This window comes from Drosophila bipectinata, chromosome 3R, assembly GCF_030179905.1.
Source record: "Drosophila bipectinata strain 14024-0381.07 chromosome 3R, DbipHiC1v2, whole genome shotgun sequence".
In the NCBI taxonomy this organism is placed as follows: domain Eukaryota; kingdom Metazoa; phylum Arthropoda; class Insecta; order Diptera; family Drosophilidae; genus Drosophila; species Drosophila bipectinata.
The window spans coordinates 15,521,282-15,547,637 of NC_091739.1; the positions used below are offsets into that span (position 1 = coordinate 15,521,282).

Genomic DNA, 26,356 nt, shown 5'->3' on the forward strand with positions numbered 1-26,356 from the left:
AGCCAAAGTCAACAGGTCTGGGGAATTTGTTGTGAAGTTCAGAAAAGCGGCATCATCGCTCTACGATTAGCTCAAATACTTAGTAATCACAGATTGCATTTGCGAAACGAATTATCGGGATTTCAGCACCCCAATCGTAAGTCAATAGATAAAAAACAACTTGTATATTTGAGGAAATTAGTGGCGAATTTACGATGCATTTGAGATAATTAAACCTATTGCCCACTAAAGTCACACGTCCTGTCTTCGTATCTAATCTGAAGATTGCGAATATCTGGCCGACTTCCGATCGTCGACATTAATGATTCACTACTGAGTGACATAAGCAGCAAGGCCATGGCGGTCATATAACATCGCAAGTTTTCCAGGGGTTTTGGAAAACCCAGACGGGCCCAGAAACTTCTCAAGCGGAAGTTGGCCCAAAAGGGGGCTGCCTGCGAGAGTACGTATACCAAAAAGGAGCACCTCTCTCACACAATACACAAAAAACCGGAACATTATTAATTTACAAGCAATAAAGCGAAACGAACAACAAAATGCAACGGAAAAAGTGAACAATGGTGGCCAAGAGCAGGAGGCAAAGGAGGAGGTGGAGGTTCAGGAGCGGCTAACAAGCCACAACAGTCGACGGGTAGTAGTAGTGCAAGTGTCAAGAGAAATTGCAGCTGAGGTTGCATCTTCTGGCCCCGCCACGCACACCATCGCACTTGCCAATTGGCAACACAGTTGAGGCCATCTGTTGAGGCCTCACGTCTTATGTACACCACCAATACAGACGCGTTCACCTCTTACCACGGCTGTCTGTGTGAGCCATAGTTTGGTGGTCTACAGTGGTCCCTCTCGCACCTCTGCCACTCGAACGGAGCATAAAAATGAACACTGATCGTGGCACTTCAACACAACCAGAGGCACACACGCACACATCGAAGCGGAAATGAACCCTGGCCAGCAGAGTGCGAGTGTGTGAGTGAGTGAGTGTGAGTGTTTAGGGTTCTTGAAAGCACCCTCGTCGCACTAGTGCTCGTGTATTCGTATTCGTAATCGTACTCGCAGCAGTACACTGGCACTCCGATACGACGATACTCAGATACTCCGATACTCTGGTGCTCTGGTACTCCGCTCCCGATACTCGCTCGTGGGCTCGGAAATGTCATTTGTCAATCACCGTGCGAGCGCAACGGTTGTCCGAGAGCGAGCTCCCTGCGAGGACTAAGCCAGTCGGTTAAGGTAGCACAAATCAGTAAATCAGTAAAGAAAATCCAAGTCCAACTAAATGGCAATCCCAACAAACAACGAATAATTTCACAAAAATTAAATAAATAAATAACGAAACGCGTGCGCTCCTCCTCTCAGTCTCTCAGTGTCTCAGTGTGCCAAAAGTGAAGTGCTAAACAACCAAATAAAGGAGAAAAGAATAATAATACGAATAAAAACATAAATCAAACTAGAGAAACAGAAACCAAACAAGCCAAACAATCATGGATAACTCAGACTGCCGTGTTCCCTGGGCCAGTGCCCCCAGCAGCATGACCTGCCTCTCCCTCGACACAGCCAAATGCCACAGCTCCAGCTCCAAATCCCAGCCAGACTGCAACTCTCCTCCAGCGGCGGAAAAGATCCAGCGCCACATTGCGCATACGCAACGTTGTCCCGGTGGTGGCAAGATCACAACTCTGCTGGCAGTCCTGCTCCTGGTGCTGCCCCTCAGCTTTACTCCGGCGCACAGCTGTGGCCCCGGTCGAGGCCTGGGCCGTCGCCGGGAGCGCAACCTTTACCCTCTGGTCCTCAAGCAGACCATTCCCAATCTCTCTGAGTACACCAGCGGTGCCTCCGGGCCACTGGAGGGCGCCATCCGTCGGGACTCGCCCAAGTTCAAGGACCTGGTGCCAAACTACAACCGGGATATCCTGTTCCGCGACGACGAGGGCACCGGAGCCGACCGTCTCATGAGCAAGGTGAGTTGTAAGACATCAAAAATTGTGGTATCAGCAGTGTCTAGTTGTGGCATTAAGATATTAGACCTGATTGTTCGTTTCATTATCTAGACTTTGTTTGGGAATACAATACAAATAGTGTTGGGGAAAATTATAATGACTAAGGCAATCAATTATATTTTTCATAGAAACAAAAAAGCGTCGATTCATGGTAATAGTTATCCCTGCCGACTCATAAAGTAGGTTAAACCACAAGCTATGATGAGATCACTTCCCTCTTCCGTCTAATCGGACCGCTTCCGAATCTGGGCTAGGCCAAGTGCCGGCCAATTGCGCACTGCACCCAAAGCACCTTTCGCTCACCTGTGGCCGCACAAATTCAATTGTCAAATTAGCAATCGCTAATCTCGGAGGCAAACCATATCTGCGATCGTGCGATCGTGATAGAGCTGACCGCCCGCCACTCGATTTCCCAGTGATAACGGCTACGTGTCGGTATCAAAAAACGGCCAACTCATCGGGCCGATCGTCGGCTTAACTATTTATACAAAAATAAATTAACTTTATTACTAAGTTCGAGCAATAAAAACGACAAGAACAGCATTGGCAATTATGATTAATTATGCATCTTATCGGCGCCGAATACTGCACTTATTTCGCAAAACAGGAAGCCCGATACTCGAAATCCAGGGACTAAATGTCAGATAGCCAGCCCGAATTCCATCGAACTAAGCCATAAAGCTTTTTGCAATAAACGCAAAAAGCAAATAAGTTAATAAAAGAAAATAAAATAAACAAAAGTGCGTTCAACAACCTCGATCCAATCGATCCGGTGGATCATCATGGCAAATAGTTCAATCAATCAACATTGTGAATGCGTTTTCGATTTCGATTTCGCCACGAACAACAAACAAACAGAGACTCGAGTATGGCCGGATTAAGTGCTATAAGTATACCTGCCCATATATACCGCCCGCCCACCTGTCTGCCCCCAAGCGAGGCACGCGAGCGGTGCCGCTTATCGCCGGTGTTTGTCTGATAAGCGACCTGCTAGTAGCTTGTTCGCCGACTAATTTACACTCACACTCGGCCACTTGGGGGATTTATTTGCCAACATTTATAAAACAGTAAAAAAAAAAACCTTAAAACGTTAAAAGATTAATAGAAAAATTCTTTTGTTTCGGTTTTCTGAAACTTTAGAGACCTAATCTTTAAAGCCAACTTTGTTCAAAGTCTCCTATAAATCTTGAAATATTTTTTCCGGTGCAATCGCTTATAGGTCGCCTCAAGTTCTATTTATTGGCTGCAGAAAAAATGTGTGCTAAGACACCAGCTAAGTCGAATAATAGCAATATCTTATCGTCCGGCCCAAGAGGGGTTTCGCGAATGTATCCCTGTGGGTAGGGGCCTAATGAAGAATGCTTTCCAAAGTCTAACAACAAAAACCATCTTAAACAAGTGCTTAATTCCGGCGACAGAAGTTCCAATTAGTATTGCCATTTGCAGTGCACGGGGCTGCGGTACAGTCAGGCCTCCACAAGTGGACCGTGGCACACTTATCGGGGACGCCACCTTATCGCAAAAAACTTTTGTTATTTTAATGAAATTTTAAGTGCTGACTAGGTGTTAAAAATAACGCACTCATCCCTTGATAAGCCCCCATAAACGAGCTATTAAACTTTTACGGCCGACTTCCACTTTCCTTGGACACGATTTGGAGCAAATATTTTTCGAAATAAATAATCAAAACTACTACTAGACAGATTAGCCATGAAATTAATATATTGATTTAAGAGTGTAATTCAACACTTGAGCCATAATGACTTTCATTTAAATTATTTACGACTCTTGGCACTTGAAGATCTGGCCAAGATTGGCGTACTGCAATATCGGATGATTAATCGACGAAACAGTTGTTGTTCTGCTTCTAAAATTTCACTTAACTTTCACAAATGGCCGTTTGCAACTGCCACGCGCCCATCGGGGGACTTTTAAATGGTCGAGAGAAACATTTGTGGCAGTTACCTTGAATTTGATATGCAATCCATATAAAGCAGCCTGTTCAGAACCGACAAACGGTTAACAGTTGCACCAACACGGCAGCAGCACCTACATATCTTATATTGTATCGCCCGTGACATCGGCGATTGTCAAGGACAGCGAAAGGTCAAAGCATAGCCAAGGCCATCCAGGCATTTGACTAACTGCCCAAGGACACTCGCGCCCATAAAATCCTGTTGTGCTCAATGGCAAATATTTACAACTGCAACCGTTTCGCAGGCTACCGAGTGACATTGAGAGTTGGTTGGTCCGGATACCGGAGAATTGGCCAGCGAGAAGAGAAACCGGAGGCTGGGAGACGACAGCCTCTGTCCTAGAAAACCAGCAGCGCAACTAAATTGTATTTTATGTTTTTGATTTTTGGATACTTACTGTGCGTGAATTTCCGCTGGTAAACAATTCGTTTTGGCCATTAAAAAGGCCAGCTAGCCAAGTGACCGTGAGTGCTGTGTGGGTTGCATAAACAAATGGCAAATTGCAGATTGTCAGCAGCATTTGGTGCTGCTGTAAACAATAAAAACCGAATCAGACGAAACGGCAGCCAAGCCACCGTAGAGCAGGGATCGTAAAATGCCAGAGCTTATGACAAGTCATTGCACGGGGGTATTGCAGGTAATTAAAGTAATGTGTTGTCTATGCAACACGCCTTGGCTCACTGGATTAGACAAGCACCAGAAACCGCAGCGGACAAACGGACAGCGGACGGATGGACAGGCGGACATATGGACGGACGGACAGTGAAGAATGCGTCAAAAGCCGCAGCATAAGTTCTAAAATTTCATAAATTGTAGCAACAATGGGGCTGAGGGCAAAGCCAATGGGGTAATCCGATATGATTATTGACATGCATGCAGTCCCAGTTGCCGGTTGCCGGTTGCCAGATACCAGTTGCCAGTTTTCAGTCTTCCAGTCGACAGTCCTCTTTTTTTTAATATTGTATCCCCCACCACCACTCAAGCCAGACACATGCATCAAATCAAATCAAATCAAATCAAAGTAAGCCCACAGAATACAGCCGCAAGGCACTCTAATAGAACATTATGACTCAAAAATTGATCCTATTATGACAAAAAGATCAGAAGACAAGAGACAGTGTGCGGGATGATGATGTCAGAGTCAGAGTCTCGGTTTCGTTTTCTTTTTGGCCAAACTCAAATCAAATCACGTCAAATGCCAAGATAAGCAAACTTCACTTCGTGGGAACATTCCAGGGCAGGGCTTGTTGTATATGTATCCCCCAGGATGGCTATTGGGGACCAACAAAGTAATCAAACTTATCAAACAAACATCAGTCAGGCAAAGTGGACAAATTGCCAAATGGCAGGCCGGGGATCGCCCCACTGAGCGGATCTCCATAAACCGCAGTGTGTTTGTTTTGCTTTTGTGTGTGCGATGCTTTTATATTATTATTAATCAATTTGATACTTTTACGAGGGCACTCAAGCGCGAATGTTCAAGGATTTGTTGCTCCAAAATGCCATCGATATTTGCTCGGTTCTGGCTCTTCCTCAGACTCTTTGCCTTTTGGTTTTGCTTTTGCTTTATTTGCATAAAACTTTTATGAACTTGCCCTGGAGAAGATCGCGAGCGAAATCTGCGATCAGCGATCGCGTCGCGGCTATCACATTACTGCTGGGCGAGTGACTCACATTTCACATGGCTCTCGGTCTCTTGTCTCCCGATTCCTGCAAGTCACGGGCCCCCTGACCGCCGATCCCCTCCTTGGCAGCACCATCAGTGCCAATGTGCGGCTCATAACTCATCATCAAAGTTAATCACACATCAGGGATTATGGCGCTTATCATTTAAGACCCGGCCTGGGTCTCTCTCTTACCTGCCTCCTCCAAGCTGAGAGCCTCCAAATGACTTTTGCGTCCCAGCCGGGGCACATTAAATGTGGCAGGGTCACGGGGGAATGACAGGGGGAGATACAGGTGAGGCAATAGGCCACAACTGAGATTTAATTTACGATTTCTGCAAATTAATAGCATTTAATTAATAACAATAAAATGACGCCTTCCCTTTATGGACATTTATTTGACGCGAGATTTACGAGCGTTTTGTAAAGAGTGGGGGCCGCCCCGGAGATCTGAGATCCCCAGGTCTATGCAAATTGCTAATAACTTTTTACATTTCCCGAGGTCTTAAAAGATAGATATTAGAAGATTTAAGGAGAGTTTGGAGAAGTCATACACTGACTAATAAAATATAGTTTGGTTTTTTATTAGTTTTTTTTTATGTTTGAAAACCTATTAGCTCTTTAAAAAATGTTTATATGGATATCCTCATTTAGCAAGTGAGAAGAATTCAATTTGGCATCCAAGACCCAACTCCCGATCTCTCGTTAATCCGATAAAGACTTACCTCCCTTTTAATTCGTGCCATTTATAATCCACGAAAATAAACAGACAGGAGCAGACTTTGGAGCCCGAATGTTGAGATATTTCTCAAGATTCCGTAAACACAGTCACATTCCCTCCGTTTCTGATTAATTAAAACTTCAGTCGTCCGTTCGGCCTGGACTTTTTTCTCCTTTTTTTTATATATATATTGGCCTTATTCGATTTATGGAATTTTTTTGCGCTGTAATAATTGCGCCGCTGCCAGCGCATCAGCATAAACAATCAAAGGGTTTGCCGCGGAGGGCCAGGAGGACTCCCCCGCGTTTCTAATGAAGAGCTGTGAATAGATTTGCAACACAAATAAACAGATTCGGCAGCGGATTGGCATTAACCCTGCACTTGAATCAATCAGCCTCCGCCAAGTTTGCCAATTAAGTGAGGAAAAAGGAAATCTGTGGCCTCCTCGAGTGGGCCACACAAGGCGACCTGCTGACTGATGGGCTCTAAGTTGCCACCTAAGTGGCTGCCAAAAGAGCTCTCATCCAGGGCTCTCTCTCAAGTGGGCCACCTTCACGGCCTTTGGAGCTCGATCCTCCCCTGAATCCCGGGCTGTTGACACACATAAAGCGTGTGTGGTGGGTGACGTGATTTCCTTCGTTTTTTGTCGGCCTTTGAGTATATCCTGTGTCAGTTGTAAGTTTTCGCTTCCTCTGAGCTTCCTCCTCTGATGGCAATCAGTGCCAGGAATCAAAGGATATGGCATATCTGCTTACACTCTCCTACAGCACTGCATAGCACGTGCATCTGGTCTGGCCAACAAAATCACACAAAAAATCACATAAAAAACCGAAAAAGGGGTGACTCCCCTGGCGTAACTTAATGCGCACTTGAATTATGTCGTTAAATTGTGTCGTTTCCTAATCGTCGGTTTTTTTCTTCCTGGGGTAAGTAATCCGAGACGCCTCGCCTTTGGTTTGCTTGGCGAAAAAAAAAAAATCAGGGTAACTTGGGACTGGGACCTGGACTGTGACGGGGACTCTGGACTGGAATCCAAAAACAAACAAAGATCCAGAGAGTTCGGGACTAATAGCTGCAGCGGGGACCCAACCGACGACCACTCCGCTAATGATGATGAGTGCCTAATAATCTTCGTGCCATAATAATTTCGCCCGGACCATTAAAAGCGTCAAATTGGCAGCCAGCCAGACGATTTAAATCAATAAAACTGCAGTGGCGTGGCAATTAAAAACGCATCAAGAGCCACAGATCCATCCACTGGCCAAGATCTTTCGGCCAAGACTTTAAAAGCTGTAGGGGATCGGATCAAATGCAGATGCGTGTAAACAAAAATGGGGCGTGGTTCGATTTTCCCTTTTTTTCGGGGTAATGGCTGGGCAAAGTTCACACCTTGTTGAATGTCTAATTAATGCAGCTTTCGTGGGGTAGTGGCAGCGGGCAGGGGGCAGCACCAGGGATAAAGGAATGCAGGGGGATACATATGTGCTGCCAGGGCTTATTTACACTTGACGCTGTTGTCTAACGGCCACTTACAAGGCACACACATTATTTAGCCATCTTTTTGGGCCGCCGACGCCGCCTCTAAATGTTTACCTTACGCACCCGTCGGCAAACGATGCTGGATTTGGATTTGGATTTGGAGTCGTAGTCGGAGTTGGAGTTGGAACCTCTTCGCGCTTGTTTGCTCTTCGCTGCATCGATTTTCAATTCGAACTCAATGCATTAGCATGTTGGGTAAACATCGTTGGCAGTGCTTAAGACAAAAGCGTTTGTTTTTCACCTTTTTTTTTTTGTTTCTTACCTCCATCTCCATGCCCATGCCGGGTCCATCTCGGACACAAACTGTTTGCCGTTTCGCGTTACGCTTTTGTGCTCATTAGCACGGCTCGACTTGGCTCTCCACTGGTTAAGCCTTTTAATAAAGCAAAGTTGCAGCAGCAGCGGACAAGCCCACAAGACCGGACTGGGCAGGCAAATTTCATTGAACTCTTCCCGGAATGCGCGGGTCGCGTCGGGTCGGATCTGCCACCTCGCTCACTGTCCTGATTGCCGATTTGCCACAGTTTGCGGCAAGCCGGCATTGGCTGTGTGACAAATTTGGGCCTCCTTGTTTGGGCCAAATAATAGCAAACACACAGCCGGAGATCCACACCTCATCAAAACATAAAACCGAAAAAGGCAAAAATTGATCGGCTGTGGTTTGCTCGAAAAAAAAGGATCCTTGGCCGGCAAATTGATTTCATGCGCTGTCTGTTTGCACACAAAAAGGCAACATCCTGTCACTGTCCTTTGTCCGCTTGCCCGTTGATAATTGATTTTGTGGCTCTGCATCTTCTAGATATACCTTCTCCGATTCTAAGATCTCTTTTTTTTTTTGTGGGTCTCAAATATTTGCATAGACTTATACGAATCCTTTTTGCTTGGCTGGCATTTCTACGCTCATGGATTTAAAAAATCAAATGGAAACAAGCCGACAAACGACGAGCAGAGCAGAGCACCCACCACATTGTTAAACAAAAAGTAAGCGTTTTCATATATTATCGACAGGAAAAACAAAGAGAGGAGAGGATCGAAAATAAAGGTCCATCCATAAAGGTCCCGGCATTATTGTTATTATTTACCCATGAGCGTGGGTTAGTAGGGTCAGTGTTTGAACTGCAAACAAGCCTTTGGCCAGAAAGGGAACTCGGCACTCGGCAAACAGCACTCGGGGCACCAAAAACTCCTTGGCTGTTTGTTGAGGTTGTGCAGCAACAGGTTCAAAGGATGCGACCACCAAAACAGAAAAAAAGCTGAAAAAAGGGCAGACTCACACAGTCCAAAAAGCAAATACCTACTAGTCCAAAGCGGCACTGCTCCCTCGAAAAAAAAATGAGAAACAAAGTAATGAACACCAGCCCTTTTGGGCCACCAGAATGAACTCCCGCTTGCCACGCCCCTCCCTCCACACACGCACACACTATATCCATCTCTGTTGCTCCCACTTGGCGCTCCAAGCGAATTAAACATGGCGTCTGCGTCTGGGCTATTAAAACGAAACCTAATCGATCTCTTACCTCTTCCCATCTCTTCCAGCGCTGCAAGGAGAAGCTCAACGTGCTGGCCTACTCGGTGATGAACGAGTGGCCCGGAGTCCGTCTCCTGGTCGCCGAGTCCTGGGACGAGGATCACCAGCACGGCGCGGAGTCGCTGCACTACGAGGGTCGGGCTGTGACCATTGCCACCTCGGATCGCGACCAGTCCAAGTACGGCATGTTGGCCAGATTGGCGGTGGAGGCTGGTTTCGACTGGGTATCCTACGTCAGTCGACGTCATATATACTGCTCCGTTAAATCAGGTAATTATCTTAATTATTTATTATCTAATTATTTTTATACTTGTTTTATGTTAGGGAGTTTAGACAGGTTATGAATCAGAGATTTAAGAGTTTATGAAACAAAGTAATTAGGTTTCTTAAACAAAAATTGTTTGCTTAAGATGTCTGGTTTCTTAAAGTTTTTTCTTAATAGTTTTTGAATGTTAAATATTCCGTAGTTAACAAGTTAGTTTAAAAAGCTGTGAGTTAGTTAGAAAAGCTGTTTTTTTTTTTTAGAAATATTTCTAAAAGCATTTGTGAGGTTCCTGGGTATTACACTATATTATACCTATACTTCCCAATGGAATTTCGAGTTATTGCAGTGACATTGTAATAACAAGTAATGTTCCATGTTCGAGGGGTGATGGCTGATGGGTGGGCCTGGTCAGTTAGCCAGAAGTGACACTAACAAGCGTAATTTCGCATGTTTCGTACTGGCGATCGCTAAGCTGACAGGCGTTGGCAAATTTCATTTCAGGCCCCCCGTTCCTGCACTTTGCTCCGCCAATTTGGCCACGGCTGCAGTTCCTCCGGCTCACTGTAAGAGGGGGGGAAAAAATAAAAAGAAAAAAAGAGAAAAAAAGGGGAAGAGCAGCCAACAGGCAACAAAGTCTCGAAAACCGGACCCGAAAAGAGTCGGCCAGGCAGAGGCGGCAACTTGCTGGGGCTGTGTGCTGTTTTGACATGTTTAGGTTTGCGCCTGTCAAATTAAACGAATTGATGATACGACACCCAAAGCGTTTCTCAGGCAGCCAAACGGCCAAACAGGCAAACTGGCCAAGAGGCAGGCAACCGAAACAGGCAAAAGATGAATTAAATGCCGGGCTAAAACCTGAGCGCGGGCCTAATTGAAAAAAAGAGGCTCGGAAACCCCGAAGACCCACGGAACACCAAAAACCAAACGCAGCAAGTTAGCATCATCAGTTAAGACTCCGGCGAATGAGTCCCAGGCTATACATAGGTGTGTGAGTGTGTGGGTATAGGTGTGTATCTGTGAGTTGTAGCCATTATGGCCAGCAACCAGTTTTCCCCGAAACATAACGATACATAACGAAACTGCCCCAAAGACCAAATAACAAGAGAGAGGAAAATGCTCCATGCGACCAGCCAACCAAAACGGGCCAACACAATTAAGTTTTCTCGCCAAGATTTCCTTCTTTTTAGTTTTTTTGCATTGCTTTCCCAAGCGGCTGTAAGGGATTTTCCCTTTCATGTCCCAGTCCACAATTACAACTCTTGGCACGCCTTTTTCCCACACACGCAGTCACAATATTTTGACTTTTCTCCTCCTTCGGGTTGGCGGCTCATAAAGATTACAAAGGACATCGGAGCCAAGTGTCCTTGCTCATTGATTCTAATTGCTTATGAAAGGAGCCGCTCGTCTTTGATCCTGCTGGATCCTGCTGTCATTTGGCCTGTCTGTGTTTGACCCCTGAGCTGAAAATCAAAAGAACTGCACCGACAACAAGTGGCAAAAGGACACAGCCTGTCCTGCCATGTGTGTGGTCCCGGCACTACCCCCCCACTCTTCGCCCTGGCCATGTGTTGTGTGGCCGTGGGCCTATCAATAAATTACCAAGCGATTGATTGCTGATAGCCGGGCTGCACATAAACCACTGGCTTATGACAGTTTTGGCACAGCATTCGGTGCGCTTCGAGTTCGCTGCCTAAGTCTTTCGTTTTCTCGTGGCCTAAACACAGCAGCAGCAGCAGCCGAAGTAAGGCCAAAAGCAACACAACACCAGCACAGCGACGAAGAGTAATGGCTGTAAACCTTTTTGTCGACACTAATTTTTTTTTTTCTCTCTTTTTGTTGTTGTTGCTGCTGGCTGTCTATTGTTGTTGTTGGAGTGTCGCGCGCGCGCATTAAGCCCCAAGCCCCAGTGTTGCTGTTGCTGTTGTTGCATGTTCATGTTAATGCTGTCCAAACGATCAGTCACCACAGGCAACAACAACAATAACACCAACAACAACAAGTGGTCGGAGCGGAGCGGCTGTCCTCTGTTTTGTAATAATTTATCAGTTTAGTCTTCACAACAAAGATAAAATAACGATAATTTTAACCACTTTAATGGTTTATTAATTTATGACCCTTCAAGTTCTTCACTTTCCACTCACCGCCGCCAACGGAGACGCCGAAGACGATGCCTGAGATTTTGTTTCCCTTCTTGGCCGTGTCATTCCCTCTACTTGGTTTTATTTTTTGTCTTTTGTTACTGGTTCTTCTGTTTTTTCCAGGTCCGCTTCTTTTTTTTTTTGTTGTTTGTTGGTAAGAAGGTAGATTTCACACCAATTTTTCTTGTTACTACCGCGCTTCCTCTGCCCACCCCCCAGCCCCGCCCTTTGTGTCCCTCCTGGGCTCGGCTCCCGGTCCCCATCGATTATGGGTTTTATAGACCGCTGACCATATGTATTTAATCCGATTTTTATTGTTTCTACACTTTTCAGTCTGTCCGCCAGTCTGTTTACCAAAATGCATCAATGGGAATTTCGGGTTTTCGGGTATTTGAGAAGGTGCATTTTCGTTGGAATTTTTTGGGTTGCAGCAGCAACATCCGTCGGCGCAGCAACAACAAGGCCACTTTATGGCCACTCATTATAATAAAGCGCGCGCGCTGTTAGTGGTCTGGAATTTTTAATTTGAATTTTACAAGCATTTACAGCATTTGAGGCGGCGGCGCTTCGGGTGTGAAATGTGCGTGTGAGCCCCCCGAGAGAAAGTTCTAAAAATGCAGCCCAATATTTCCACGTCTAGCTGGGTGGCCCCTTTTTTTGTTTTGCCTGATGCCTGTAACCCAATATCCATTAATGATGATTAATGTGGTTGCAGTAGTGGGTTGCAGCATGTTCGGTAATTGCGAACAGGTTGCTAAAAAGGCTGCTATATGGGCTGTTGGGAAAACAATGCCACAAACAGCTACCTGGCACATCCCTTCTCCCTCTCCGTTTTGGAGGAACTAAGCCGCTTTGGCTCGAGTCGAGTTCGCATTGGGATTTGGCTGATCCCACACGGCTAATCTTGTAGGAAAAACAAGATCACAATTTTTGTGCAAGCTGAAGCCGAAGACGATGCCGAAAACAAAAACACACGACCGCCGTGCCGCATGTTATTGATACGGCCTGGCAGATCGCATTTGTAGATTGAAGATCGAAGATCTCCGATCCTCCTTCGATCGCATTATGTTCCTGGCTTGTTGGCAAGCCGCAAAAGGCAGTCCTTTCAGTCAGTCCTTTTTTCGGGGCCCATTGTTTCAGTTTGGGCTGTGACCGGCCAGCCCCGGGGATCGATCTGTGAAAACCTTTTTGACTTGTTGGGTTTGGCAATTGGATGCTTAACGCCAAATTAGATTAGCAACTAATGCCATTACCTGGTGGGCCAACTACACTCGGGTGAAAAATGTTATCTAAAATCGGTAATAAATCTTTTTGATCTGAGCAGGGCGAACAGAGTACAGGAAGATTACACTTTACTTTCATTAAAAATGCAATCTATGTTACTGAAAATTCAAAATCTAATCATTTTCTTTCCTTCTTCCACTTGCAGATTCCTCGATCAGCTCCCATGTCCATGGATGCTTTACGCCAGAGAGCACTGCCCTGTTGGAGGACGGTGTGAGGAAGCCGCTAGGCGAGCTCTCCATTGGAGACCGCGTCCTGAGCATGACCTCCAACGGCCAGCCTGTCTACAGCGAGGTGATCCTCTTCATGGACCGCAACCTGGAACAGATGCAGAACTTCGTACGCCTGCACACGGCGGGCGGAGCTGTGCTGACGGTTACGCCGGCGCATTTGGTGAGCGTGTGGCAGCCGGAGCGCCAGGAGCTGACCTTCACCTTCGCGGACCGCATCGAGGAGCGACAGCACGTGCTCGTCCGGAACGAGCAGACGGGAGAGCTGCGACCGGATCTGGTCATCAAAGTGGAGAGTGTGCGCAGCAAGGGAGTGGTGGCGCCTCTCACCCGCGAAGGCACCATTGTGGTCAACTCGGTGGCCGCCAGCTGCTACGCGGTGATCAACAGCCAATCCCTGGCTCACTGGGGCCTGGCGCCCATGCGTCTGCTCTCCACCCTGGAGGCGTGGCTGCCGGCCAAGGATCAGCTGCGCAGCTCTAAGGACCACACAAAGAACAGTTCCGCAGAGCGGCAGAACGGCATTCACTGGTATGCCGAGGCGCTGTACAAAATCAAGGACTACGTGCTGCCGCAAAGCTGGCGCCATGATTAGGTCCTGTGCCTCCCAAAACCCGGCCCAATAATTGTATTATATTTTGTAGTTATGTATATGCCTAATGATTGATGTATTTCAATGTTGAATATGATTAATACCGATCGCTATTATTTATTTAAAACACACAAAACACCCACCCATATGGAGAAAGCAAAAAAAAAAGGATATCATAAAGCCAGAGCAAACGAAATCAAAAAGAATTCGAAACTGTTATACACACGTCCTTGACTTTTTGTGTTTTTGCAAACATCCCTAGATTTAAGTAGGCAATCCTTGGCACAAATCCTAAATGAAATGCGAGAGATAAAAACAAGAAAGAAGCATGCACCAATTTTTTCTTCAGACGACTGTTACTGTATATTTTTAATGGAATTGAATTTGCATAATTTATTAAATTGCGAAATAGAGTTTGAGTGCGAGTGCGGCGGAGCGCGTTCCAGCCATTGGATATATAAACATTTTGTACTTTGTATATAGAAATGAAGCATTATAGTGACTGAATACTTTATTGTAATTTTGTATATAATACTTAATAGTTAACTGCGTATTTATACCTTATATTTAATGAATTATATTGAAATTGTTTGATAAATATTATGGTCTTTTTATTTTGGTTTCTTTGGTTTTTTTTTCGTGGGTACTTAATCCTTTTCGACTTTTAAAATTACCCGCCGATGCCCAAGGACTTTTGGCGTTGCCACTTCGGTGATAGGTTCATGAACCGGTTGGATAAATATGAACCGGTAAGTCGATGGTTGAAAATGGGCGCAAATGCACAACAACACTTTAAAACAAAAATACCAAATGATATGGGCTAACAATATTGAAAAAGTTTTGCGAACCTGTAAATAAATGTATCGGTTAAAATAAATTTACTTAATTGAAAAGAACAAAAATCATTCAAAAATCTTTTTCAACACATTTTTTGGATTTGGGCATGTGTTTGCTATCTGGTCACACTGAAAAGATATTATACACCATTCAAAACCACTTTTTAACAATTTTATATTAGTTTTAGGATTTTAGAGTGTTATTATCGATCCAAGATACATTTTTTTAACACCATAAAAAAAATTATTTGTTTTATAACGAAGAATTGGTTTATATTGGCCAAACGCTAGGGAATAACGTGCAACGATGAAAGTATGCCGCCTTTGTCTGGCAAAGGACGCCAACTTTTCTGTTTTTTCGGTGTCGACTGCCGTAAAAATTATGGCCTGTACATCGGTTGAGATTGATCCTTCGGATGGTTTGCCTCAACACATATGTTCTGCCTGCCGCCTGCGTCTCGAAGAGTACCATCATTTCCGCCGCCGGTGCCAGGCAGCTGACAGGAAATTAAGGCGTAACGAACGAATCGACTTGGATGACGAGGACAATAGTGCGCTACGAGATGTGGCCAAGTGCACAGGCAGTGCCTGTTCCGAGAGCAACGCTCAGTGGCGGAAGCAGGCAGCACAGCTCATACGTAATGAAATCAACGCTTACAAAAGAGAGTTACTGGCGAATTGCAAGCAGGCTGTGCGCGCAGAGATTGAGGACGAGGTGCGACAAGAGCTTGAGGAGGTTCTGATGGAACAGGCCAGCCAACAGGTGCGTCTTGGTGTCCTCAATGACCTCTTTGAAGAAGTAGAAAATTTCTTCATCCGGAAACGTAACGAAACTGCCTTCGAGCACTTCAATGGTTCTGAAAGCGTCAGCTCCGAGATAGTTGATGGTTTTTACGAAGAAGGAGGGGAGGAACATCCCAATCTTGTCAACGTAAGCCTGGTGGACCTCGTAGGTAAGTTGTGCCTGATTTCATACAATCAAAATATTAACTGAACGCATTTCAGACGATGAACCAGACCCTGAAAACTCGAACAACTCGGAAATTCCTTCATGTAATCCTGCCTCCGAGGTGATTGTACCTGTGCCAATGGTGGAAATTAACATGAACGACACCCAACTTTCCCACCTGCGTGAGGAATTTAATAGGGATGTCTTTTTAGGTAATGCAAAATCGCCTAAAACCATAAAAAGGACTAAAGAAGTTCCCTTGAAGACAGAGCCAAGTCAGAAAAAAGTACGATTCAGCAGCCCTATAAAGAAAGCCAAGACGCCAGTTAAATCCCCAGCTAGACTTTGTCGCACGCACAAGCCCAGGTTCAAGAAGCCATCCGAATTTCACTCTAATAGCCCAAATTGCGTGCGCTGTCGGCTTAGAGGGGCAGATAAGAGGAATAGAAGCGTTTCATAATTTTCCTACTACAATATAAGTTATTCAATATGGCCCTTTTTTTTTTAGAATAAGTAACGGAGTTATAAATAAATTCCCTTTTACTCATAATTATTTACTGCATAAAATGAAAGTTTCAAAGTCCGCCTTGAAAATTCGAAAAGGCGTGGGAAGGGCTAATATGGCTCATATCAAAGTCTGTATCTTTGCTAAGATACAGATTTTCACTGGTCTTGGGAAAGAATACTTCAAAAAATTTGTAGATCGATTCTCTATTTTTTAAGAAGATTTTTTGTCAATTTTTTCCCATGAACACTCTTGAAAATGGGGAAATGCATGGGGCGGCCTATATGGCCCACATCGATTTCCATATCTCTGCCAATATTGATCTGATCGGTAAACGGAATACCTTTAACGATTTGTGGATCGATTCTCTACCAAACTGCATTAAAACCTCAGAACCAATTTTTGATTCCATTTTTTGTCAATTTTTCCCATGGACTCCCTTAAAAATGGGGAAATGCATGGGACGGCCTATATGGCCCACATCGATTTCCATATCTCTGCCAATATTGATCTGATCGGTAAACGGAATACCTTTAACGATTTGTGGCTCGATACTCTACCAAACTGCATTAAAACCTCAGAACCAATTTTGGATTCCATTTTTTGTCAATTTTTCCCATGGACTCCCTTAAAAATGGGGAAATGCATGGGACGGCCTATATGGCCCACAGCGATGTCCATATCTCTGGCAATATTGATCCGATCATTGAACGGAATACCTTTAACGATTTGTGGCTCGATTCTCTACCAAACTGCATTAAAACCTCAGAACCAATTTTTGATTCCATTTTTTGTCAATTTTTCCTATGGACTCGCTTAAAAATGGGGAAATGCATGGGACGGCCTATATGGCCCACAGCGATGTCCATATCTCTGGCAATATTGATCCGATCATTGAACGGAATACCTTTAACGATTTGTGGCTCGATTCTCTACCAAACTGCATTAAAACCTCAGAACCAATTTTTGATTCCATTTTTTGTCAATTTTTCCCATGGAATCCCTTAAAAATGGGGAAATGCATGGGACGGCCTATATGGCCCACAGCGATGTCCATATCTCTGGCAATATTCATCCGATCATTGAACGGAATACCTTTAACGATTTGTGGCTCGATTCTCTACCAAACTGCATTAAAACCTCAGAACCAATTTTTGATTCCATTTTTTGTCAATTTTTCCTATGGACTCCCTTAAAAATGGGGAAATGCATGGGACGGCCCATATGGCCCACAGCGATGTTCATATCTCTGGCAATATTGATCCGATCATTGAACGGAATACCTTTAACGATTTGTGGCTCGATTCTCTACCAAACTGCATTAAAACCTCAGAACCAATTTTTGATTCCATTTTTTGTCAATTTTTCCTATGGACTCGCTTAAAAATGGGGAAATGCATGGGACGGCCTATATGGCCCACAGCGATGTCCATATCTCTGGCAATATTGATCCGATCATTGAACGGAATACCTTTAACGATTTGTGGCTCGATTCTCTACCAAACTGCATTAAAACCTCAGAACCAATTTTTGATTCCATTTTTTGTCAATTTTTCCCATGGACTCCCTTAAAAATGGGGAAATGCATGGGACGGCCTATATGGCCCACAGCGATGTCCATATCTCTGGCAATATTGATCCGATCATTGAACGGAATACCTTTAACGATTTGTGGCTCGATTCTCTACCAAACTGCATTAAAACGTCAGAACCAATTTTGGATTCCATTTTTTGTCAATTTTTCCCATGGACTCCCTTAAAAATGGGGAAATGCATGGACGGCCTATATGGCCCACAGCGATGTCCATATCTCTGGCAATATTGATCCGATCATTGAGCGGAATACCTTTAACGATTTGTAGCTCGATTCTCTACCAAACTGCATTAAAACCGCAGAACCAATTTTGGATTCCATTTTTTGTCAATTTTTCCCATGGACTCCCTTAAAAATGGGGAAATGCATGGGACGGCCTATATGGCCCACAGCGATGTCCATATCTCTGGCAATATTGATCCGATCATTGAACGGAATACCTTTAACGATTTGTGGCTCGATTCTCTACCAAACTGCATTAAAACCGCAGAACCAATTTTGGATTCCATTTTTTGTCAATTTTTCCCATGGACTCCCTTAAAAATGGGGAAATGCATGGGACGGCCTATATGGCCCACAGCGACGTCCATATCTCTGGCAATATTGATCCGATCATTGAACGGAATACCTTTAACGATTTGTGGCTCGATTCTCTACCAAACTGCATTAAAACCGCAGAACCAATTTTGGATTCCTTTTTTTGTAAATTTTTCCCATGGACTCCCTTAAAAATGGGGAAATACATGGTACGGCCTATGTGGCCCACAGCGATGTCCATATGTCCGCCAATATTGATCCAATGATTCATTAAACCTTATAAGATTTGTAGATCAATTCTTTTTTAATCTGAATTAAAGAATATTATTGAATCCAAAATAAATTTGGATTTGAAAAAAAAGGTCGCCGATAATTGGCGGAATGCCTATTGATAAGAATAAAAATCGATAGTAATATATCGATATTTTGATTTGATGGCAACCCTAAAACAATGCCTATAGACGCCATCGAGTTGTAGTAAATAATAACATCAAGCACCACTCGATGGGAGAGCCTTCGCCTTATCCTGATTTGGCAACTATTTGCCGCCTGTGTCTGAAGGAGCACCAGGAGGCGTACGGGATCTTTGCCGAGGACGAGTCGCAGCTGTCGATTCCTGTCCGTCTAATGGCGTGCATAGCCCTGGACGCCAAGCCGGGTGACAGCCTGCCCAAGAAGATTTGCGACGAGTGCCGATACCAACTGGAAAAGTTCTTTCTTTTTCGACAGCGATGCCAGGCGGCAGACAAGAAGCTGCGAAAGCACATTCGCCTGTTGGGTCTTGGGAAAAGAAGTCGTGTTTTCTGCAAGGATCCGGATGACGATGACTATGATGAAGACGAGCTGGAGTTCGAGGACTCAATTGCGTTTATCAACAAGAAGGACAAGGCTCGGGAAGAAGCTGAGGAAAAGCGGCGAGATGCGGCTAAGGAGGAGCAGGAGAAGGAGATGGCCAAGCGGCTATTGGAGTCGGAAGAGGAACTGCGCCAAAAATTATCCGTCGACTTGCGCAAGCAGCTGGCTCAGGAAGTACGCAGCGATGTGCGCGAGGAGTTGCGCCAAGAGGTCACCGAGGAGGCACGCAAGGAACAGATAGCCAGACTTGTGGGAGAGTTGGAGGTCTTTCTCACCGAGAAGAAAGCAGGAATGTGGGAGGTTTTTGACAGCAGTGAAGAATCTGAGGCAAAGTCCCTGCCCAAAACTTCTCCAGCTGCACAGCCATCCCCCAAACCAGATAGCAAGCCACATGCCAAGCGGCGTCTGATCACGACCTCAAAGCCTTCCTTGCAGTCCATAAAAGTGAAAACTGATGATGAAGAGATCCTCTTAAGTGGCAATGCGGAGTCATTGCCAGCTGATGAGATTGAACTGAGTACCATCGATATGGACGAAGCAGCCGCACAGGCCGCGGACGATTTCCGGGACATCAAGATGGTCGGGGCTGGTGATGTGGAAGGAACCGAAGCTGATGGTATTTACATCATAAATTCGACCAATGCCGAGGATACCAAACAGGACTCTACTCCTGATTTTGAAGACGACAACGATTGCACCTCCTACAACAGTAAGTACTTATATATCACACAAGACGTATGACTTACAGGAACCAATTTTTCCAGTTAGAGAAAATGGGGAAATTCAATTCAGCGGAGAGAAACCTTCAGAAATGGACAATGTTGTGGTTTTTAACTTGGACAGCGAGATGTCTGGAGAGCAACAGGTCTACAACTTCGAAGATAACGTAATAATACTGGTAGGTGTTGATAGTATTATATTTAAATCATAATTAAATAATAAATATTGCAGTCCAAGGACAAATCCAGTGATGAACCGCAGCCCGCCAAAAAGAAGCGAACGAATGACCTGGTATTTAAGCAATCCACACGTGAAGGTCAGCCAAGAGCCGGAAGAGTGTCGGACACCGTAAAGACGTTCCAGTGCCAATTGTGCCCGGTGGCTTTTGCCACGGAGAGGATGTTCACCCGTCACATGAACACCCACGTCAAGGGCTTAAAAAGCGGCAAGGGTGGCTCTCTGAAATGTCCCATCTGCGAGTTGCAGCTGTCTTGTTCCAGTTCCCTTAAGCGCCACATGATCATCCATACAGGAGTGAAGCCGTTCAAGTGCGAAGAATGCGATCAATCCTTCTCACAACGCGAGGTTCTCAAGCGGCACATGGACACGCACACGGGGGCCAAGCGCCACAAGTGCCCGCACTGCTCGAGCTGCTTCGCCCAAAAATCCAACCTGCACCAGCACATCAGACGAGTGCACTTGGATAGCGGACGTTCCCACAAGTGCCATCTCTGTCCGCGTAGTTTCCACCATATGTCGGGTCTAAGTCGACACTTGGTAACCCACTCGGGAATCTACTTTGCCTGCAAAGAATGTGGTAGACAGTTCAACGATCGCAGTGCCGTGCAGCGCCACGTACAAACGGTGCACAAGATCTCCAACAAGTCCGAGGACACCGCCTCCGACGCTGAAATGAGCGATGCTGAGTTTCTGGCTGAGTAGGAAGGAACTCCAAGGATTGCTTGAATATCATACAACTTTATTCGCGAACTGGAGGGCTCACAAACGGTTGGCACCAAATATCAAATATATAATGCGTTAAAACATTTAGAAAACATGCAGCGTTAAACAGATTAGCAAACAATTACACAAATTGGAACAGTTCATCAACAGGATTATACATAAATATCTAGCTAGACATACGTTTTACAATATCGTTAATAAATACCACATAAGATGATGTACAATATAGTCGAATACTCGTATTGTTAATAAAGTCATTTGTCCCTACGAATAGGCTACGAATGCAATTGCCACTAAACTTTAAACTTAAGCTAAACGCCAACAATCGAGAGTCCAAATCTGGATGCAATATACAATTATAAAATGCATTTTCTTTTGTTGTATATACGGAAGCGCCTTTCAAGTGAGATTACCTAGGAGAATCGAGCCCGGAACGAATTCGAAACCGTTCAACATTTCTGATCAATGAGTCGAAATGCTGCCAACAATCCAATAATAAACCTAGCTTACTAATCGATGCAGTTATTCAAAATAACGAGTAGCCCCTCTCTAATCATATTTCTTCGGTCGCTGCTAGTCTGAATTGGTGAGGGAGCTGCGCTGCGACTCCAGGGTGTTTGAGTCATTTCGCTGCCTCAGCATGCGTGGCTGGCTGGATGCAAAGTTGGAGAAGTCCTTCATGACGTCCCTGTACGTCTCATCCTCGCCATTGAACTCGTCGTTGGGACCAATCTCGTCATTTAGCCGCGTCAATCGAAGACTAAGGAAATCACATTACAATTTAAAGATAAAGTTTATCGAATTATGTTTTACTCACAGCGTTACGATGTCAGCGTTTTCTTGATCCACCGCAATGTCTAAGGCCTTCTTGCCGTCACTGGAGGCCAGATCATAGGCGGCCTTGTGCTTCAGCAGCAAGTACACCTGGGCAATGTGTCCTTTGGCCGTGGATATATGCAGTGCCGTGTAGCCCAGCTCATCGACAGCATCGATCGCAGCTCCGTTCAACAGCAGGTATTCACAAGCCATTACTGATCCAGATATGACCGCTTGGTGGAGGAACGACCGCTGCCTGTCCAGGGGATTCTTCCAGTTTTTGTCAGCACCCAAGGCAAAGGCCATGCACATCACCGGCAGGTTGTGCGCCACTGAGGCCTTGTAGAGCAACTGATTTGCGTCCAGCTGGGAGAAGGGCATCTCGTCGGGAACATCCGGATCGGACTCACCCTCTGTACTCTCCTGATCACTGCCCAAAATGCACGGCGTCTCAAAGGTGTCCAGCGCCAAGTCATCACCAATTACCAGCAAATCATCACGAGAAATGCTTAGCGACATCGAGGGAATGTTTATGGATTCGTCATCGTCGTCATCGTCCAATTCATCGCCAGTTTTGCACGTATTATAGATGCTTGGATCGTCGCTCAGGGTTTTGGGAAGGGGACGTTGCTGTCGCCTCCTTCGGAACTTCTTCACCGACCATTTACGTGTACCGCCTAGCGATAGTGTCGCCCGCTTCTTAACGTTTGTGTCGCCCTCTTCCAGCATACCGCTACTTATGCTGAGCACTTCGGCCGTCTCGCTGGCCAGGAGCTCCTGGGGCTTGGGCATTCCGCAGACAAAACGACGCTCCACGTACTTGGCCTTAATCCAGGCCTCCCGTACTCCGATGCCGCACTGCTCTGTCGGTTGCCGGAGATCGCAGTTCTCGCCAACGCGTGCCTCGTATATCTTGTTGATCACCTCGTTTCCCAGCTCCATCATCACCTTGACGTTCTCCGTCTCCCATGCGTCCAGCGTCAGAGAGCGCACCTTGCTGTAGTGGACGCCCAGACTGCGATGCACGCCGGAACATTCGATGCATAGCGTGATGCCCAGGTTAATGGAGGCCCAGCGCGGATTGGGACTGCGGCAGTCGCAACACTGAGCGTTGCCCGGTATCTTAAGGAACTCCTCCCAGTGGCTATAGGGAAGACAAATGACAAAACTTTACAATGTGATTCATAGAGGATTAAAATGAAAGATACGCACATTCTACGCTTTGCGGGCAGGGCGTTTGGTGTGGCTGTGGACTGAGGCCGCGAATGGTGGTGGGTTGAGTCGTGCTGAATGGCTGCTCCGATGCTGTGCTGCAAAGCCGAGATCCACAGAGAGAGCATGTCCGCCGAGTCGGCCTGCAAGATGTGGGATCTGCAGCGGGAAGGAAAGACATATATGAATATCAGAACTCAAAGACGAGGGGGAATACAACTCACTTGGTGGGGGAGATGACCTCAAAGCAAAAGCGGCGATCGCCTTCGTTCACCGGCCGCACACTACATATACGCAGGTCCTCCTCCATGACCGAGAACGAGTCCTCGTTGCTGCGTTTTCTGCAATGCGAATCCAAATCACTTCAGCGCAACGGCCAAACACATCACATAACACCACACAACAAAAACATCACAGAAATCAAAAGTTTAACGATTAACTAGGCAAGCAGATGGATTGGATTGTCTAAGATATGGATGCAAGGATGATGGTAGGAATATGGGAGTGCGCACCTGTACACCAGTTGGTTGTCGCTGAGGTAGAACCATCGTCGGCACCAGGTCTTGAAACCCTTGGACTTCTTCTTGAACAGATAGCCCTCGATTTTGTTGGACGTGCTGTTTGTGTTGGAGTCGCAGTAGCGATTCACGCTCATATGCCGATTCTGCATGGCCTTCTCCAGCTGGTGGTAATCGCCTCGTAGTGTACCCAAATCCTCGCTGATGTTCTTAAAGAACTCGTCAAAGTCGTTGCACAGGTCGAAGCCCTGATGGTAGTAGGTCACGCACGCCTGATAGTAGTCCAGCAGCTGCCAAAAAACAAATGCAGAGATCAGCAAAAAACGTGCCAAAGACAATAAAACCTATGCTATGGTTCGCCACTTCGACCGTCGTCGAGCACTTCCGATATAGAACTGAAACTACTCTCCAGTTCTAAGTGCCTGGGGACTGACTCAACGGTTCCGATCAATGGTTCCAGATATGCAACCCACACAGTCGCACTTTCATATCAGTCTTAGTGACGTCATAACAATAACAAAATCCCCCCCAACTTGTTTATATACATTGGCACTCCATGCCACTTCTGGGGGGGCCGCCGATAAGAGAAGATATGTATGTCACTTCCTTGGCATTGCTTACCGTCGACAATATGGATGGGACCTTGCGAGCCTGCGCCAAAGTTATATAGTTGACATAGTCCAAAGCGGTGTGCTGGAAGCAGGACTTCGAGGCCGAGAGGATATTGGCTGCCTCTTGCATTTCCTGGGGCCGGTTCTTACTCGCCTGCCAATCGGAGAGAAACACCCATTAACCATTAACACCCCAAGCAAACATGAAGCCCCGGGCAGGGCACTTCACCTGTGCATTTTTAATCAACGCATTGTCATAGCCCTCGGAAACCTTGAGGAAATGTCCCTTGTAGTCCTTCACCTGGTTGATGTCGTCCTTCACAAACAATGTGAGGTTCTTCAGCACCGTTCGACTAGCCTGATCCAATAGAATCGTGTGGAACTTGTTCATCTCCTGTTCAGGATTAGAAACGTAAATAAAAACTCATTCATTCGGAGAGACCTTGAATCCCACCTGGAAGCAGTCGATGAGCTTGCCCAGCGCGTTGTGAGCGTTTTTGTTGTCGAGGAAGTGCTGCTGCAGATCCCACAAGGACATGGCAAAGGCGCTGGTGGGGTGGGGTGGGGGAACACCCATAAATATTCATGAGTATGGAAAAACTGCGCACTTTATAGCAGATTGTTACCTCTGGTTCTTGACATATTCCTTGCCCGATTCGACAGCCACATTGCACAGCTTGATGATTTTCTCCAGCCGCTGCTCCAAGTGCTCGATGTCGCTCTCCTCCTTGGACACGAATTGCCTGCGAAAACAATAAAAGTGGTAGCGTTAGCACAACCTCTACGGGATGTAAACAAAAGATGGAGGGACTGCTGACACCGCTCTGGCTCTGGATGGCGATTAAGATTGCCTTTGACAGGCTGGAGAACGTAAACACAATCAGCTCCTCGCTTGGGGGGAGTGTGGGACTGCCCTGCTCTCTGTTTATGTTGACAATTTTAATTTATGCCGACTTATGAAAGCGGTATTTGCTCTTCCAATTGAACCACCGGACTCGTCTCAAATGAAACTCGCTCGTCCGGGGACAAGTTTTTGTATCACTTTGTTGTCGTTTTTCTGTTTCTCGCATCTTTTGTCTTGTCATCCATCGATTTGTCGAGCACCTCTCTGGTTTTAGTTTACCTTTTTAATTAGTTTTTGAGAAATGGTTGCGGTTTTTGGAGAGAAAATATTTCTATTCTTCTATTCATAAGGTGTAACCTTATTAACCCTATAACTAATGACGATTATCCTCCTTGTTCTGGACTCTATTCTGGCCCCTACCCCCGTTCCTGTCTAGCCTGGTTTCTTTGTTAGCCACTTCCGCTGCAGGTGCTTCTTCGCCAAACGAGTTATGGCCGCATTTGTGCTGCCGTTTACGAGGGAAAGTGTTTTCGATGTGTTTTTTGGGAGCGATTAGCTGCCCGAGAAGAGGCAATTTCGGGTGAAATCTTATCAATCAGCGTCGAACTCTAGACCGAAACTCTCTAGCATCGGGTCGCCAATTAATGGAGCAGCAAACACTGGCAAGGGCAAGGGCACGGGGAGCGGATAGAGATAAATTCCAAAGCAGTGACGGGACGGATGGCTCGAGTACAAAGTTTGTTCGATGATTAAGCCGCGTTTTCAACTAACAGCCATTTCGGTTGTGGGAAATGCTCGGGAAGGCGGACTTGGGGGTGGGGGTATATGGGTTGATATCAAGCAGTCACGCTACATGGTCTGCTCTCGGAAACAATGCAAATCTCGACTGCCAAATGGGGGAGTCTGGCGGAGGGGGGGACTGGTGGCTGGTTAATCCAGGGCTCTCACCTGAATTTAGGGGAATCCTTCAGACACTCCTCGAACTCAATTGTGGCGCGCATTGTCCCAGGGAAAGGAAACCACACATACACAGCAGTTGCTAATCTGTCACTTGCACTGTTGGCTTTTCGCTAATTAAGGCCTGCGAAATTTTTGGCCTGTTGCTTTTTGATTCTATTCGAGGTGCTCCTTGGGAGCCTGATTTTGAAAAGTCTGGGAGATGGGAGCGGTTCACATCCTCGGCACACCGAAGCCTTACACCTTGACCGAAGGCCCTAATTAGCGAAACCCGCCGATTTGCGAGATTCAAGAGAGTAATTTACAAAATTTACAGCGGGCTGACAACAAACTATAACGTCGGACTTTCTACAATAGTGTGGTCGTGTCTAGAGTTCCCATAAATCTTCTTTTTGAGCGGTATGGTCATACTTTCTACTGGCTTTTTTACCCTAGCAAAGAGTATATAAACTTGATTGATCTTTGCAACATTTAAAGTTATTTTTTGTTTTTTATTATTGTTATAATA

The 26,356-nt window shown here is 45.7% G+C and overlaps 4 protein-coding genes across 7 annotated transcripts; 3 read left to right on the forward strand and 1 right to left on the reverse strand.

The window, feature by feature from the left end:
- Positions 1–1,048: 1,048 nt before the first annotated feature.
- Positions 1,049–14,199, forward strand: hh (hedgehog signaling protein). Of its 2 annotated transcripts, none has more exons than XM_017248274.3 (3): positions 1,049–1,955; positions 9,431–9,692; positions 13,255–14,199. In XM_017248274.3, exons 1-3 carry the CDS (start codon positions 1,479–1,481, stop codon positions 13,932–13,934), a joined length of 1,419 nt encoding a protein of 472 aa, XP_017103763.2. In that variant the 5' UTR covers positions 1,049–1,478; the 3' UTR covers positions 13,935–14,199. The 2 variants fall into 2 exon arrangements, with proteins under 2 accessions (XP_017103763.2, XP_070137633.1); XM_070281532.1 differs by lacking the exon at positions 1,049–1,955 and adding an exon at positions 8,532–8,875.
- Positions 14,200–14,881: 682 nt separating this feature from the next.
- LOC108129774 (uncharacterized) lies at positions 14,882–16,266 on the forward strand. Of its 2 annotated transcripts, XM_017248006.3 has the most exons (3): positions 14,882–15,720; positions 15,773–15,928; positions 15,982–16,266. In XM_017248006.3, the coding sequence occupies exons 1-3, from the start codon at positions 15,075–15,077 to the stop codon at positions 16,044–16,046; spliced, it is 867 nt and encodes a 288-aa protein (XP_017103495.2). In that variant the 5' UTR covers positions 14,882–15,074; the 3' UTR covers positions 16,047–16,266. The 2 variants fall into 2 exon arrangements, with proteins under 2 accessions (XP_017103495.2, XP_017103494.2); XM_017248005.3 differs by having other exon boundaries at positions 14,883–15,720; positions 15,773–16,266.
- Positions 16,267–18,793: 2,527 nt separating this feature from the next.
- Positions 18,794–21,157, forward strand: LOC108129773 (zinc finger and BTB domain-containing protein 17). The gene is made up of 3 exons (XM_017248004.3): positions 18,794–19,916; positions 19,972–20,105; positions 20,159–21,157. The coding sequence occupies exons 1-3, from the start codon at positions 18,857–18,859 to the stop codon at positions 20,867–20,869; spliced, it is 1,905 nt and encodes a 634-aa protein (XP_017103493.2). The 5' UTR covers positions 18,794–18,856; the 3' UTR covers positions 20,870–21,157.
- On the reverse strand, positions 20,886–26,211 carry CenB1A (Centaurin beta 1A). Of its 2 annotated transcripts, none has more exons than XM_017248002.3 (10): positions 25,840–26,211; positions 24,674–24,790; positions 24,502–24,595; positions 24,277–24,441; positions 24,058–24,201; positions 23,431–23,726; positions 23,143–23,280; positions 22,919–23,077; positions 21,708–22,850; positions 20,886–21,650 (listed from the first exon to the last, which is right to left on the reverse strand). In XM_017248002.3, exons 1-10 carry the CDS (start codon positions 25,890–25,892, stop codon positions 21,464–21,466), a joined length of 2,496 nt encoding a protein of 831 aa, XP_017103491.1. In that variant the 5' UTR covers positions 25,893–26,211; the 3' UTR covers positions 20,886–21,463. The 2 variants fall into 2 exon arrangements, with proteins under 2 accessions (XP_017103491.1, XP_017103492.1); XM_017248003.3 differs by having other exon boundaries at positions 23,143–23,259; positions 25,840–26,210.
- Positions 26,212–26,356: the final 145 nt, after the last annotated feature.